This window comes from Balaenoptera borealis (assembly GCF_965194805.1).
Source record: "Balaenoptera borealis genome assembly, chromosome: 16".
In the NCBI taxonomy this organism is placed as follows: Eukaryota; Metazoa; Chordata; class Mammalia; order Artiodactyla; family Balaenopteridae; genus Balaenoptera; species Balaenoptera borealis.
The window spans coordinates 79334066-79350278 of record NC_138872.1 but is presented as its reverse complement, the minus strand read 5'-3'; the positions used below and the strand labels follow the sequence as shown (position 1 = coordinate 79350278).

The 16213-nt window shown below is 52.1% G+C and overlaps 1 protein-coding gene across 1 annotated transcript; it reads left to right on the top strand.

The window, feature by feature from the left end:
• The first annotated feature begins 6343 nt into the window (after window positions 1–6343).
• VPS37D (VPS37D subunit of ESCRT-I) lies at window positions 6344–10324 on the top strand. Its single transcript, XM_082358645.1, has 4 exons — window positions 6344–6591; window positions 7910–8081; window positions 8553–8635; window positions 9239–10324. Exons 1-4 carry the CDS (start codon window positions 6454–6456, stop codon window positions 9599–9601), a joined length of 756 nt encoding a protein of 251 aa, XP_082214771.1. The 5' UTR covers window positions 6344–6453; the 3' UTR covers window positions 9602–10324.
• Window positions 10325–16213: the final 5889 nt, after the last annotated feature.

Genomic DNA, 16213 nt, shown 5'->3' with positions numbered 1-16213 from the left:
CACCTCAATGAAGAGTAGCCCCGGCTCGCCGCAACTAGAGAAAGCCCGTGTGCAGCAAGAAGACCCAACGCAGCCAAAAATAAATTAAATTAAATAAATTAATAAAAAAATAAATAAAGAAACCAATAACCAACTGAAAAATGAGCAAACTGTCTGAATAGGCTTTTCCCAAAAGTAGATATAAAAATGACCAATAGCACATGAAAAGATGGTGAACATCATTAGTCACCAGAGATATGCAAATTGAAATCATGAGATAACACTTCACACCCACTAGGAGAGTTATAATAAAAAAAGGTAGACAATAACAAGTGTTGGTGAAGAAACTGGAATTTCATACATTGCTAATGCAAGTGTAAGATGGTGCAACTGCTTTGGAAAACAGTCTGGCCTTTCCTCAGAAAGATTAAACATGGAATTATCATATACCCACTCATTGGTATATAAGCAAGAGGAAAAAACACGTCACATAAAAACTTGTATGCCAATGTTTATAACAGCATTATTCATAATAGCCAAAAAGGTGAAACAACCCCAATGTTCACCAAGTGATGAATGGATAAACAAATTGTGGTATATACATACAATGGAATATTATTTGATCATAAAAAGGAATCAATAGATATACAATGGAATATGATTTGGCCTTAAAAAGGAAGGAAATATTGACATGCTATACAACATGGAAGAACTGCGAAGACATTATGCTAAGTGAAACAAACCAGTTGCAAAAGGACAAATACTGTATGATTCCACTTATATGAGGCACCTAGAGTAGTCAAATTCATAGAAACAGAAAGTAGAATGGTGGGTGTCAGGGGCTGGGGCGAGGGGGGAATGGGGAGGGAGTATTTAATGGACATAGAGTTTCAGTTTGGGAAAATAAAAAAGTTCTGGAGATGGATCGTGGTGATGGTTGCAGAACAAGGGGAATGGACTTAATGTCACAGAACTGTATACTTTAAAATGATTAAAATGGGAAATTTTATGTCACATATGTACCACAAAAAAAAAATATCAAAAGGAATCATTACTAATAAATTCTACAACATGAATGAATCTTAAAAACATTATATTAGGACTTCCCTGGTGGCGCAGTGGTTAAGAATCCGCCTGCCAATGCAGGGGACACTGGTTCGAGCCCTGGTCCAGGAAGATCCCACATGCCACGGAGCAACAAAGCCCGTGCGCCACAACTACTGAGCCTGCGCTCTAGAGCCCATGAGCCGCAACTACTGAGCCCACACGCCACAACTACTGAGCCTGCGTGCTACAACTGCTGAAGCCCGCGCGCCTAGAGCCTGTGCTCCACAAGAAGAGAAGCCACTGCAGTGAGAAGCCCACGCACTGCAACGAAGAGTAGCCCCCGCTCAACGCAACTAGAGAAAGCCCACGCACAGCAACGAATACCCAACGCAGCCAAAAATAAATAAACAAATAAATACATAAGTAAATTTATTAAAAAAAATTATATTAAATGAAAGAAGCCAGTCACAAAAGACCACATATTATAGGATTCCATTAGTAGGAAATGTCCAGAACAGGCAAATCTATAGAGATAGAAAGTAGGTTAGTTGCCTGGGGCTGGTGGTCGGGGTGGGATCTGGGGGAAATGGGGAGTCACCGCTAATGGGCACAGAGCTGCTTTTTGGGGGCGACGAAAATGTTCTAAAATTGTGCCAATGGATCCACAGCTCTGTGAATATACCAAAAACCATTGAATTGTACAATTTAAATTGTTGAATTGTATGGCATGTATCTCAATAAAGCTGCTTTTTTTTTTTTTTTTGAAGGGGTGGTGATTGAATCCTTGGAGAATAATGAATTTAAAGATTGAATCGGGCTTCCATGGTGGCGCAGTGGTTAAGAATCCGCCTGCCAATGCAGGGGACACGGGTTCAAGCTCTGATCTTGGAAGATCCCACATGCCGTGGAGCAACTAAGCCTGTGCACCACAACTACTGAGACTGCGCTCTAGAGCCCACGAGCCACAACGACTGAGCCCTCGTGCCACAACTACTGAAGCCCGCAAGCCTAGAGCCCACGCTCTGCGACAAGAGAAGCCACCGCAATGAGAAGCCCACGCACCGCAAGGAAGAGTAGCCCCCACTCTCCGCAACTAGAGAAAGCCCGCACACAGCAACGAAGACCCAACGCAGCCAAAAATAAATAAATAAATAAATTTATTAAAAAAAAAAAAAAAAAGACTGAATCAGGGAGCAGAACCATGAAGATGAAGTGTTCCCTTTCTCCAGTCAGCCCCTGGAAGATAGTAGGTACCCCATAAATTAAATCCAATGGATCATTTCTAGAAAGAGGAACCCATTGCAGTTGCTGTTTTCGGAGAACCGACTAAGTGCCAGGCATTGTGGTAGACACATATCAAGTCACATAACCCTTCAACTACCCGTTTTACAGATGATATCATTGAGATTCAGGGAATTAAGGACTTTGCTCTTGGTCACATAGGAAGTGGCAGAGGTCAGAATGGGACCCAGGTCTGTCTGACTTCAAAGCTAAGGTCTAAAAATAGACCCTAAAAATTATTAATTTTATATAGAAGTTTTCAGGCTTACTCCAAAGTATTAATATAAAGAATAATACAGTGCACACCTGTGTACTCTCACTCAGCCTAAGAAACTGAACTATCTCTTAATGCCATTGAAGTCCCCTCTGTCTCCTCCCCGATTCCATCCCTCTTCTGCCAGACAGCCACACTGCTGAATTTGGTATTTATTGTTCCTGTACTTTTACTTTGTACGTATCTCCAAGCAATAATATAAAGTACGGTTCTGCATGTTTCTAAACTTTATATAAACAGTATTATACTGAATGTAGTCATCTGAGGCTGCCTTTTTTTCACTGTATGGTTTGTGAGATTCAGCCAAGTTGACATGTGTAGCTGTAATTTGCCCATTTCTGTTGCTGTGTAGTATGAAGTGTTCCACTGTATTGGACATTTGGGTTGTTTCCAGTTTTTCGTCATTACAAGTAGAGCCACTGCAAACATTCCCATTCTTGTCTCCCAGTCCAAGACAGCGAAAATTCCTAGGAGTCTGTGTTAGTTTCCTATCGCTGCTGTAACAAATTACCAAATTAGTGCCTTAAAACAACACAGATTTATTATCTTACATTTCTGGATGTCAGGAGTCTGAAATGGGTTTCACTGGGCTGAAATTAAGGTATTGGCAGGGGCGCACTCTCTCTGGAGTCTCCAAAGGAGAATCAATTTCCTTGCCTTTTCCGGTTTCTAGAGGCTGCCTGCTCGTGGCTTCTTCCTCCATCTTCAAAGCCAGCAACGTAGTGTCTTCAAATTTCTCTCTCACTCTGACCCTCCGATTTTACTGTCACACCTCCTTCTCTGATTCTGACCCTCCTGCCTCCCCCTTATAAGGACCCTTGTGCTTACACTGGCCCCACCTGGATGATCCAGGATAATCTCTCCATCTCGAGATCCTTGATTTAATCACATCTGCAAAGTTCCTTTCACCATGGATGGTAACATGTTCACAGGTTCCAGGGATTAGGATGTGGACACCTTTGGGGTCTATTATTCTGTCCACTGCAGAGGGGAACAGCTGGGTAGTGTGATACGAACACCTTTTCGTACAAACTCGAATTACGAGTTTGTCAAACTGCCCTCCAAAGTGAATTGATTCTCTCTCCCCACTAGCAGTACAAAAGCATTCCTGTCACTTCCCATCCTCACCAACACTTGATATTATCTGACTTTTTAATTTTTGCCAATTTGACGCCTGTGAAATGTCTGGACTCTGACTGCTATGCGGTCAAGAAAGACATGATGGTCAATGGCGTTGAATGTGAAAAAGAAGGGCCCTGACAGTAAGAAGCAGTCCATGACCTTGGCTAGTGCAGTGCCCTTGAAGTGGTGGTGGTGGGGGGATGAAGTCAGACTGAGTCAAGGAATAAGGGGGGGGGGGCGGGTATGAGGAAATGGGTGCAGGGAGTACAGAGTCTAGATGGTATGTTAGTAGGCTTGGACTGCCATAGCAAAATACCACACACTGGGTGGCTGAAACAAAAGATACCTATTTCTCATAATTCTGGAGGCTGGAAAGCCCAAGATCAAGGTGCCAGCAGATTTGGCTTCTGGTGAGCGCTCTCTTCCTGGTTTGCAGACAGTGGCCTTCTAGCTGTGACCTCACACTGGTGGAGAGAGAAAGAACTTTGGTCTCTTTTCCTCTTCTTATAAGGGCACTAATCCCATCATCAGGCCCCATCCTCATGACCTCATCTAAACCTAATTACCTCCCAAAGGCCCCACGTCCAAATATCATTACATTGGGGGTTAGGGCTTTGACATATCAATTTTGGGGGGAAGTACTCAGTTCATAACAGGGTACTTTCAAAATATTGGGTGGGGGTGGTGAAAGGGAGGTATCAGTCTAAAGGCAGAAATTAAAGGTGAAAGAGACAGAGAAAGAAAGAGACATAACTACCACAGTGGGGGAGGCATCCTGGAGGGGGCAGGTGAAGGTGAGACCCATAGCACAAGGGTACCTGGGCTTGCTTTGGAATGAGGGGAGGCTCCTCCTCCTGGAGGAAGGAGAGAAGAAAGGGCACTGGGGCAGGTGCAGAGAAGATCCAAAGAGGTGGGGCAGGAAGTGGCAGAAGTTCTCCCATGTGATGGGCAGTGGAGTCACCTACTGAGGGGGCAGGAGTGGGTGTAGGAGGTCTGAGGAGTGTGGGGAAGGTTCACAGGGGCCGTTGTTGTGGGATTCCACAGGGGACCCACTGGGCTGAACAAAGGGGGATTGGTGACAAAGAGGGGACAAGCCAAGGCAGGAGCTCCCATCAGATCTCACCAGGGCCTCTTAGAGTGAAGAATGCCTGTTGCCCGGCCAAAGGAGGGCTGGACAGGGGGAGTGTCTAGGAGACCCCTGGAAGCTTAGTGGAAACAGTGGGTCTGGAGGACGCAGACCAGAACCAGGGAGATCATAGCCAGGAAATTGGGAAAGGTGGAAGAGCTCTTGATAATACCCAGGACCGTGGTGGAGGGACATCAGGGACTGTGGGGCACACAGTGCAGCCTGGGGAGGTAGAGAGGGCTTCCTGGAGGTGGTGAAGTTCCAGCTGAGTCTTGAAAAGGAAAACCAAATTTCAGTTGCCATAAAAATGTGGAAGAAGTGTTGTCTTCACAGTCTATCTGCAAGTCTGTCCTGCCCCACTCCATCAGTTTTGTCTCTTTCTCAGACATCTCCACCACGCCCCTTGTGCTCTGGCTGGATTGGGAGAGTCCTTGCTGGGCACTTTCAGCTTCTATGCCTTGGCTTATGGACTTCTCTTTGGTTTCACTATTTTCTCCTTCAACTTCAGAACTCCTATTCATCCCTGAAAACCCAGCTCAAATGTCACCTCTGCTGGTGAGCCTTTCTGATTGCCCTGGTGCCACCTTGGTGCTTTCTTAGTAGTGTGGTGAAGTGGAAAAAGCTCACACTACTGTTTGATTTTAGACAGGTGACAATCTCTGAGTGTCTGTTTCCTGACAATGGTACTGGCCAAGCCTAGTTGTGAAGATAAGGTACATGACATCCTCAGGCATCACCTGGGACTCACAAAGGAAGACATCGAGCCATGACACCCACCATTGTGTCTTGTACTAAAGTAAGCTGAGTGAGAATGTGACTCTGCCTTAATCCATGAGCTCTTAGAGGGTAGAGACCATGCCCCGACAGGGCCCAGCCCAGTGCCTAGCATGGAGGCATCATGTGCTCCGTGGACACTGCACATAAAGGAAGAATTGAGATTGCCTGTCGTTTACTTGTAATGTGACTTTGGGGAGGTGACATCATCTCTGAGAATCTGTTCCTTCATCTTTAAAATAACAATAACTCGTATTAGGTATTCATTTAACTACAGGTAAGTGACTCAACATTCACTACCTCTAATTCTCACATTGTGTTATCATCATCCTATTTTATAGAAGGGAAAACTGAGGCTGGGGGAGGTGAATGACTTGTCCAAGTTAGCAGCGGGCAGGAGCTCCTGGCACCCGGCCAAATTCAGAAAATTGTGCGAATTCACGGGGTAAATGTGAAATAGCCTTGCGAACTGTAAAGGCCTGGGGTGGGAGAGTCCGTGCCTGGGGGCGTGGTGAATGATGGCCGGGAGGAGAGGAAAGGAGAGGCGCCTTAGATATCCGGACGGCGGAAGGAGGATGGGTTGCCAGGCGATCTGCGGATGCGGGAGGCGCGGCGAGGCGCGGCTCGGCCGGGGTGGGAAGAGGCGCGGCCCGCCCCCTCCCCGCCCCACCCCCAGCCTCCACGCCGCGGCCCCTTTAAGAGCGGGCGGGGCGCCCTCTGGCGGCGGAGCGGCGCGCGCTGCCGGAGCCAGAGCCCCAGCCGGATCCCGGAGCCGGAGCGGAGCGGAGCCGGGGCGGAGCGGGCCGAGCGGGCCGAGCCAGCAGCCGAGCTGGGGGCGCGGGCGGGCGGCATGTACCGGGCCCGGGCGGCGCGGGCGGGGCCGGAGCCCGGCAGCCCGGGGCGCTTTGGGATCCTCAGCACCGGGCAGCTCCGGGACCTGCTTCAGGATGAGCCCAAGCTGGACCGGATCGTGCGGCTCAGCAGGAAGGTAGCGCGGGGGGCGCGGGCGGGGGGCGCGGGGGACGGGCCGCGGCCTGCCGGACCTGCCGACCGACCGAAGGGCCGCGCCGGCCGGGCCGAGGGGCCGCCGGAACCTGGCACGTACGAGTGGGCCCGGCGGAGCCGCCCCCGGGGGAGGGGGCGCCCTGAGCTGGCCTGGGGCGGGTGGGGCGCCGGAGACCCAGGGAGGCGCCCGTGCACCCCCGGGATGGCCGCGAGGCGTGTCCTACAGCGGCTGCTCCAGGGAGGTGTGTTCCGGGGGGCGGGGGGGCGGCTGTTTGTGGGGGCCCTGGCTCGCACACCCACGTTCTGTAGGGCCAGAAAGGGGAGGCGCCTTCCATGGAGAGAACTAGGGGCCTGTGTGACACCTGGGGGGGCCGTTGGGAGGGCGTCCGTAGTCTGGGGGTGTAAGAGGGGGCTTTGTGTCTTCCGGTGGGGAGGGGTACTGAAAGCTGAGGCGTGTATTCCATAGGCCACCATAAGAGAAAGTTGTATATTTCACAGGAGATAGGCCCGGGCTGGTTGTCTGCGGGGGGGCAGAAAGGGAAAGTGTACATTGGAGGGAGGCAGGCAGGAGGGGCGTGTGCATCCTATAGGGGACAGATGGAGGGTAGTGCGTTCTCCAGGGGCAGGGAGTGGAGGCTCGGCCCGCCTAGTAACAGAAGGAAATAGCGTTCTCCAGGGCCAGGAAAGAAAGGGGTCTGCTTTCTGCAAGAGAAGGAAAGCTGGGAGCAGGTGCTAGGGGATCAGGGAGGAAAAGGGGGTGTGTATTCCTTGGGGTGTGGGGATTCCACTGGAGGGCAGAGGACGGGGTGCGAGGGAAGAGAGGGGGGTTTGAGGGGGTGCTGTGCAGGGACAGGGTGAAGACATCACTGGAGAGTAAGAGCAGGGGGTGGGAGTGTTTTCGGCACAAACACCTGAGGAGGAAACAGACAAAGGCCTGGAATGAGAGGGAAGCTGCCCATGCATGGAAAATGGGACAGAGGAGGGAGGGGGACTCCTCGGGGACCTGAGCAGACATATTAATTGAAAAATTAAAAATTAACTAACATTTGTAGAGGCCTTCGTAGTTTTCCTCACCTAAGTCTCCCAACAACCCTATAAGGTAGATGTTTCTAGCTCACTTTGTGGAAGAGGAAACTGAGGCAAAGCGGGGTCTGGGCTCTTATCGTCCCTCCACCTGTTGGCTCGCCATCCTGAGATTGGGGTGCTTTCAGCTTGGCCCGTGGGCACTGTCGCCCAGGGTGGCAGTAGGTGGCCATGGGCAGACTCCCTGAATGGGCCTCTGGGCTCTTCCCTGCCGGCAGTTCCAGGGCCTGCAGCTGGAGCGCGAGGCATGCCTGGCCTCCAACTATGCGCTAGCCAAGGAGAACCTGGCACTGCGGCCCCGCCTGGAGATGGGCCGCGCTGCCCTGGCCATCAAGTACCAGGAGCTTCGGGAGGTGGCCGAGAGCTGTGCAGACAAGCTGCAGCGACTGGGTGAGGGACGGCCGGGAGAAATGCCTGGGGTGGGGGGCAGCTGGCCATCTGGCTGGGTGGCCTTGGGAAGTGCCAGGCTCTGAAGGTTGGGACTTGGGCAGACCTATTCCCCGGGCAAGTTTGAGGGGTGCTACTGCTGGAAAATTACCGAGTTGGGAAAGTGAGCAGTTGATGGGTAGAGCTGGGTTCGAGAGGCTAAAGTGGGGCCCAAAACCCAAGGGCCTGGGGTGCTCTAGGAGACAAAGCCCCTGCCCCCTCTTTCGCACTAGGACTGCGGGGAGGCGCATAAATGGATCCGGTGGGCGTTGTGCAGATGAGGAAACTGAGGCTCCAGAGAGGGGAGGGGAAGCGTAGAATCACACACAGGGTCAGTGAGAGTCAGGTCTGGGCCCTGGGGCTCTGGTCTGTCTGTCCTGGGTGACAGGCCCTGAGTGCAGGGGCTAATTCACTCTGTCCCTCTGTGGCCCTCAGAGGAGAGCATGCACCGCTGGAGCCCCCACTGCGCGCTGGGCTGGCTGCAGGCTGAGCTGGAAGAAGCTGAGCAGGAGGCTGAGGTGAGAGAAGGGGCAGCTGGGCCTGGGGACTGGGAGGGGGGCCCCATCCTATTATCATCCCCCTCCCCTCAAGTCTTACATTGCAGGCTTGAGAGCCCCCCTTCCAGGAAGCCTGCCCTGAGTGCCTGGCTCCCAGGAGTGCCCGCTGCATTGCTGTCCGCACTGGACACAAGGCCCACCATCCCCACCCGTGACTTTCCCCCAACTTCCTGTGAACATCTCAGGGCAGCTTAGGCTGGGTCTACAGAGGAGCTGGGACAGACGTCTCAGTGCTGGGCTGGGAGCACAGTGCTCAGTGAGCTGAAGAGGTGGAGGAGGAGGGCCCTGGCCCTGATGAGAGACACCTGTCTACTTCAAGTGTGTCTCCATCTCTGATCCCGCCTCATCCCTGGCCCGGCAGGTCTGGCGATAGTAAGGAAATCAAGGCTTGAGGGTAGAGGACGTTCATCCGCAGTCACTCAGCAAGGGGCAAGCCCAGGCTGGAACTCAGGTGCCCCGTCCCCAAGCTGTGGCGTGGTCGCCATCGGGAGGGATTCAGGGTGGGAGGAGAGCCCTCAGTCTTTGGTCACGTTCCTCCCAAACTGTCCTTTCCTCCTGTCCCAGGAGCAGATGGAGCAGCTGCTGCTGGGCGAGCAGAGCCTGGAGGCTTTCCTGCCCGCCTTCCAACGAGGCCGTGCCCTGGCCCACCTGAGGAGGACCCAGGCGGAGAAGCTGCAGGAGCTGCTGCGGCGCCGGGAGCGGTCTGGCCAGCCCGCCCCCACTGCTGCTGCGGACCCCCCCAAATCCTTCCCCGCTGCCGCTGTCCTGCCCACTGGGGCCGCCCGGGGGCCACCAGCAGTGCCCCGGAGCCTGCCCCCCTTGGACTCCCGCCCAGTGCCCCCGCTGAAGGGCTCCCCCGGGTGCCCTCTAGGCCCAGCCCCTCTGCTGAGCCCTCGGCCCTCGCAGCCAGAGCCCCCCCACCGGTAGGATCCAGGGTATGGCTCCCCACTGGGGGGCCCAGACAAACTTGATGCGTGGCTCCTCCTCCTCCCCCACTGCCGGGGTGGGGGGAGGGGCAGGCCCCTCCCCCTGGCCCTAGGCAGGCCCTGGCCCTGGAGGCTGAACTGGGGAGGAGGGTCACCTGGAGGATGCCCAGAGAGAGGGCCGGGAGTGGGGTGGGCAGGGTATTATGCCTCTGCCGCTGAGGAAACTCTGCCTTTTTTTCTCCCCGGCTGGGGCCTCCCGGGTGATGGGCCAGCCCCAGTGAAAGAACTTTACTCATGGGGGCCTGGGAAGATGCCCACTTCCTTCAAGGGGCCCTGCCTAGGGGGTCTATCGCCCCCTGCCACTCCACTAGGCTCGCACAATGCCAAGGCTGACAGGAGTGTTTTCCATCATGTCCTGAGCCTACCTTTCCCCCAGTTCTGGGGTCCACCACCTAGGAGCCAGGTGGTCAGGCCCCAGCTGTGGGGGCAGGGCCATGGGGCTACTACCTGCCCTGCTCATGCTCCAGACCCTGGGGCAAGGTAGGCCAGGGGCTTCTGACCTGCACCAGGTGAGAGTGGGCCCTCCCCCGGAAAGACCATTCTGTATTTTTCTGTCCCCGTCTCCTTAGAATGGAAACTTTTTGAGGGCAGGTCCTTGTCTTTGTATGTTCTGTCCCCAGCCCCGCCTCCCAGGGGCCGTCAATAAATGTGATGATGAGGATGACGATGCTGCCTGACTCCTCTCTGCTCCCTCATCCAGCCACTCTGCTGTTGCAGCTTCCACATCTCAGCTCCTGTGCTTCCTACTCTTGAGATGCCCTCCTTTCCTCTCTGCCCATCCAAAGCCCGGCTGTCCTTCAGGTCCAGCACTGCTTCTGCCTCTTCCATGAAGCCTTCTCTGATTACCAACCCATGGGAGTCTTCCCTAAGTCTTAAACTTCCCAGCACTTCTGGCCAGAAGCACACTCTGCTCCGTCACAGTTGCCTCACCTGTATGCACCTTCTTTTCCTGGGTGGCCTGTAAGCCCAACCAGGATGGTACCTGCTCCTTCTCTGGCCTGCCAAATGACCACCCCCACTGAGTGATGGAGAGGGTTCTATAGGGCTGAAGCTACCTGTCTTCAGCTCGGGTAAACATTAGGTGGCCAGCTTGGCTGATGACTGTGGGACAAGAAGATGGGAGAGTGGGACTATGTCTTGGATCAGCTTAGGTCAAGTCTAATGAGATGAAGTTTGGCAGGAAGTCACAGAAGGTCCTGCAAGTAACAGGGGACAGTCAGAGTGCTGTAGAAGCTAATGTGATCTTGGTCCATGTTAGTGGGGCTAAAACCATCTAGAATGAGGCAAGTGCTGGTTTGGCTTTACTTTTTACTGAAGTTTTAAACTCTAAGGGAACCCCAAAACAGCACCTTTGGAGTATAATGAGAAAGAGGATGGGGGCTAAGTCCCCTACAGAACAGTTGAGGGATCTGTTTGACATACAAGTATGTGATGGCTAGCCTTTGAGTCTCTAAAGGACTGCTTCACATAGAGTGAGACGTTAGAGTCAAGACCAATGGGTGGAAACCACTGGGAGCCAGATTTTGGCTCAGTATGAGGCTCTTGATTCACGGTTGCTACTGCTGGTAGGTTGGTCCCCATCCCTAAAGATGAGTGAGCAGCACCTGAGTGACTGCTTGATGAGCTCTTAAGAAATACAGGCAATAGTTAGAGGGACTGGCCCATCCGAGCTTTTGAAAGCCCCTCAAGTCCAGTCAGATTCACCCCCAGCAGGGGCAAAGCACTGATGGTGCCCACTTGAGAAGCTTCATCCCACAGTGGCCTTGGTTCTCCTGCTCCTCACTGCTGGCACTTGAAGTGCTGGAGACAAGGGACGCTGGAGATGATACCGGGTGCCTGCCTGGGATGACAGAAGACTGAACAGCCCCAGAAGGCCTCCCACATTCTCCACACAGCCTGGGGCAAGCCGGGCCCCTCTCGGCCTGGCCTCCCACTTCTGGTCCATGCTTCTAGGGAGTTTTTCGTTTGTAACCAAAAGGAAGAAGGGCTAATGGTGGTCATGCCTGAGCCTCCCTCCACTATTGTGAATTGGGGAGCGGCCTCTACAAGGCAGAGGCTAATGTCCACAGTCTGGTTCAGCCTCCCCTCCCCAGGGCAGGTAAGAAGAGGAAGGAATGACCCAGGCAAGGGAGGGACTGGGAAGGGAGACAAGTATTACCATGAGAACCAGATGGGGTCCTTCAAAAGGCCTTCCATGCCCCTCACCTTCCTTAAGAGCTCAGACTCAGTTTTAGAGCACGCAGGGAGTAAGGCCCCTCTGTATTCAGCTCCAGCATGAAAAACACCAAAGACCTGAGGCAGGTGGGTATAGATACCACCAGAGTGGAATGGGCCTAGTTCTGGGCCATGGGAAAGGCTTAGAGGTGGACGGTTAATAAACTTGATTAACCCCTCTGCTTGAAGGTACATGAAATATTCTGGAAAGTTCCAGGCAGTCTGGGCTCTCCTGCCAGATCACTTCTGGAACTTTCTATTTCCAGGTCTGGGGTCCCAGGGAATGCTCCTGGCTATAATCCTCTGTGAGAGAGAATAAACTTGAGGTAGACCCTCAAGGGGCCCATGAGAAAGGTCCTACCTATTGCAGGCCACCAGTGCTTTTACAAACCAAAACCAAAAAATTGCCCAAAGGGCTTCTCTCGCGGCTCAGTGGTTAAGAATCCACCTGCCAATGCAGGGGACACAGGTTCGAGCCCTGGTCTGGGAATATCCCACATGCCAGGAAGCAACTAAGCCCGTGCGCCACAACTGCTGAGCCTGTGCTCTAGAGCCCGCGAACCACAACTACTGAAGCCCACGTGCCTAGAGCCTGTGCTCTGCAACAAGAGAAGCCACTGCACTGAGAAGCCTGCGCACCGCAACGAAGAGTAGCCCCCACTCACCGCAACTAGAGAAAGCCCACGCACAGCAACGAAGACCCAACGCAGCCAAAAAAAAAAAAAATTGCCCAAGTAACAAAACTCTCACTCCTTTCTGATAAAAACAAGGTGTTCCTCCCCCTCAAGAATGTCTATGTGCACCTCCTTGTTTGGAAATCACTAGCTTCTGTGTATTTTCCTAAGCCTCCCACCTTGTTTTCCAAATTTGAAACATCATAACATTAAATGTACTTTTGTGTGTGCGTGCTAATCAAGGCTTACTGAGCTCAGTCTTTACCACTGAATCCTGTGGTCACTGCGAAGCCATGGCTAAGAACTTGCCCCTGACCTCCCAGGCTAGAGAGAATCTCATGGTTTCCAAGAGACCAAGTTGGACTAGCTGAGGGTTTATCCCAATTTATACAAGGATTTTACACAAAAGATTGAGTGCAGGAATCGGTGTTATGGTACGAAGGGACCTCTGGCTTTGTTTGGGACCTTGCCACTGCTGTAGACCTCTCAAAAGATTCTTCTTGTCCCACAATGAAAATAAGACTTACACTCTGCCTCCCTGCATAAAGTGTGAGCTCTTTTAACATAGGAGGTAACCTAGGGATCTGCAAACTCAAATGCCTGTAGGGGCCAGAAGGTCACAGTGCAAAGCAGCTCTGTTTCCACAAAGTACACCCTCCCCCATTTTCCTGGAAATGCATGATCTCCCCCCCACCCTTATTTTGTTTTTCCTCTTAATAGACATGGATAGAGAGACAGATTCTCTACTAAGAGCAAAATGGTGCAAGTGTGTGCATCACGGCCTCTGACACATCCCCTCTGCTGGTGAGAGTGCAGCGGACTGGGGAGCAAGGTCCTATCTGAAAGGCAGACCTTACAGCTTCTCCCAAGTGGTCATGAAAGTATGGGAGGAAGCTCAATGGTGGCACATTTTCTCATTTTTTTGAGAGAAGTCAGAAATCTAGATTTTTAAGCAAAGTCTTCCAAGTTTTGAATATTGCCTCAAGTTAAGACACTGTGCTAGCCGCAGCCAAACGCTGTGTGCAGGTCAGCTGTGGCCTGTGAACCACGAATCTCGGTCAGTTCTTCGTCCTCCGGAAACAGGCCTTCTTTTGTCTAGCAGCAGTCCCCTCCCAGGACCGAGGATGTGAACACTGACAGGGCAGAGGCAGGATGGGAGGGCCAACCCACCTCAAGACTAGCGACGGGGCCCCGGGTTTGTATAGCCATAAGAGACAGTGGCGAGATGGCTAGATCCATAGTGACGCTATGACCTTACAACAGATGGTGAAGGTGAGCTCTCTGCTTCTGGGGGATGAGAGCACCTAGCAATCCCCAGCATATGCAAGTTCATGAGGTCCAGACTCAGGTCTTGCTATCACCCTAAAACACTAACAGAGGGACCCCAGCTGCTTTGCACAAACCCGATGGCCCCCAGGGCTCCAAGCCTGGCCTGAGAGCCAAGCCGCTGAGGGCAGGCAAGGCGCGCCTCCTACAGTCCTGCTCAGAGGCAGGAGACAGTGTGTGACCTCATCACAGGGCTGAGGAACTGAGAGGGCAAAGGCCAGGAGAGAGCACTGAATTCCAGAGAGTGGACTGAAGTAACACCGCTACTTACCAGCTGTCCCTTCTCTCAGCCTCCCTTCATGGGATCTGGTGACCTTCCTGGAAGCCCAAAGGCCCGAGACAAGACCCCTACTCCTCGCCATTTTCCATAAGCAGGTGTGGTGGCCACTCACTTGGGCTCCACCCTTGGTGTCTCAGCTTCAGGCTGTGGCTATAAGGGATGGAGATATATATACATGGTCAGTAATGACCAACGGACAACTCACTGGCCTAAGGTAGGCTATTCTTATTCATCTTGGCTCATGCTGGGACCATTACAGAGGGCAAGGTGCACCCAGCGAATGAAATGCCAGAACCTCAGAAGGAAGCAAGAAATCTTACTCCTTCAGCACTGGGATGTGTAAAGGATCTTTTCACCCAGCAATAAATAAAGGACAATGGAGGGGAAAACAGTTCGGCTCAGGAGGAATAAAATGAAGTCCTGATCAAGCCCAAAGATAATATCACAATTGCCTAGACATGTACACCTTTGATTCCTATCTTCTTGTCCGTGTCTCCCCATTTAGGATCTGTGTGTGCTGCTCACTCAGCCTGGTACTCTTCTTCACCCCCTACCCAATGAGCACAGCATGGAGCAAGCTGGGCCCCTCTTCCTAGGTCCAAACTTACAGTTGTTTCAGTTTGTGACCAAAGGGAGAAAAGGGACTGAAGCTGACCATGTCTCAGCCTTCCTCCTCTATCAGGAACTGGGGAGCAGCCCCTAGAAGGTGGGGTTAATGTCCACGGCCTGGTTTAGCCTCTCCTCCCCAGGGCAGGTAAGAAGCTGAGAAAGGACAACTGCAGGGGGGCCAGAAAGGGAGAAATGATGTAACAGGAACCAGCTGGGGAGGGTCCTTCAAAAAGCCTCCCACACATCTCCCCTCCCATGAAGAGCCCAGATTGAGTTTCAGGGATGGTAGGGCGTGGGGTCTCTCAGAGTTTAGCTCTGGCCTAAAAAAACCAGAGGCAGGCAGGATGGCACTACAGAATAGAGTGGGCCTAGTTCTAGGCCTAAGGAGAGGCTTAGAGTTGGATGATTAATAAATTTTATTGACTACCCTGTTTGGAGTTGCATGGAATGTTCCAGAAGTTTCACAGAGTCTGGACCCCACCACTCCGAACCTTCTGGGTCTACCTCCACGTTTTGGGGCCTGAGGGAATGTTCTTCGCTGTGATCTTCACTGAGAGAAAACAAACTTGAGAGATCTATGTCAAAGAGCCCATGAGAAAGATCCCAGATTATCACAGACCACTAGTGCTTTTACAAACAAGACCCAAAAGAACCCCAACCTCAATTTGATTGAAACTTTGATAGAATCTTGCCCCAAGGACACTCCGTTATGCCCCAACTCCTTGGTTGAGAATCACCAGCCTCTGTACCTTTTACTAAGCTTCACTTCCTGTAGTTTGTGTTTTGAAAAGACTTTCCCTCTTGTTTTCCAGATATGAAACATAATAACATTAAATGTTCTTTTTTAAAGTACATATGCCCTTGCCCCCAAACCAAGCTCCATGAGCCCAGCATGTCTGAACCAGAGTAGGCTTAAATCTTTCCTACTGAATCATATGGTCACTGCAAAGCCATGACTAAGAGTTTGCCCCCAACCTCCAAGGCTGGAGAAAACAGAATGGTTCCCAAGAGACCAAATAGCACCAGCTATGGGTTTCTCCCAATTTATCCAAGGACCGCCACAAAAGATGGAGTGCAGGAATTGGTGTTAATATAGCAAAGCACCTCTGGCTTTGTTTAGAACCTACTTAGGCCCTTACCCTTGTAGAAGATCTCCTGCAAAGGTTTTCCTACCCCACAGCTTTACGCTCCACAGTACATACCTGAGTACCTACCATCTCACAGCTAAGCCACACCCCACGTGCAGTGATTCATGGTTAAGAGAACTGGATTACCACAGCTCTAGCCAAGTGACAACCCACTGCACCAATTAGGAAAAGAGGAAACAAACAAAAACCAAAAAACCCTCAGCCAGCTCTGAATAAGGAAGCGCGCTTCCATCCTGTGCCTCCTGTCACTCAGCATCCGGTCTACTCAAACTCCCCCAATTCCCACAGCTTCAAGTAGCCCT

Coding starts and splice junctions, on each gene's coding strand:
- VPS37D (XM_082358645.1), top strand. CDS start 6,454: ATGTACCGGGCCCGGGCGGCGCGGGCGGGGCCGGAGCCCGGCAGCCCG. Junction 8,082..8,552: donor AGACAAGCTGCAGCGACTGG/GTGAGGGACGGC, acceptor TGTGGCCCTCAG/AGGAGAGCATGCACCGCTGG. Junction 8,636..9,238: donor AAGCTGAGCAGGAGGCTGAG/GTGAGAGAAGGG, acceptor CTCCTGTCCCAG/GAGCAGATGGAGCAGCTGCT.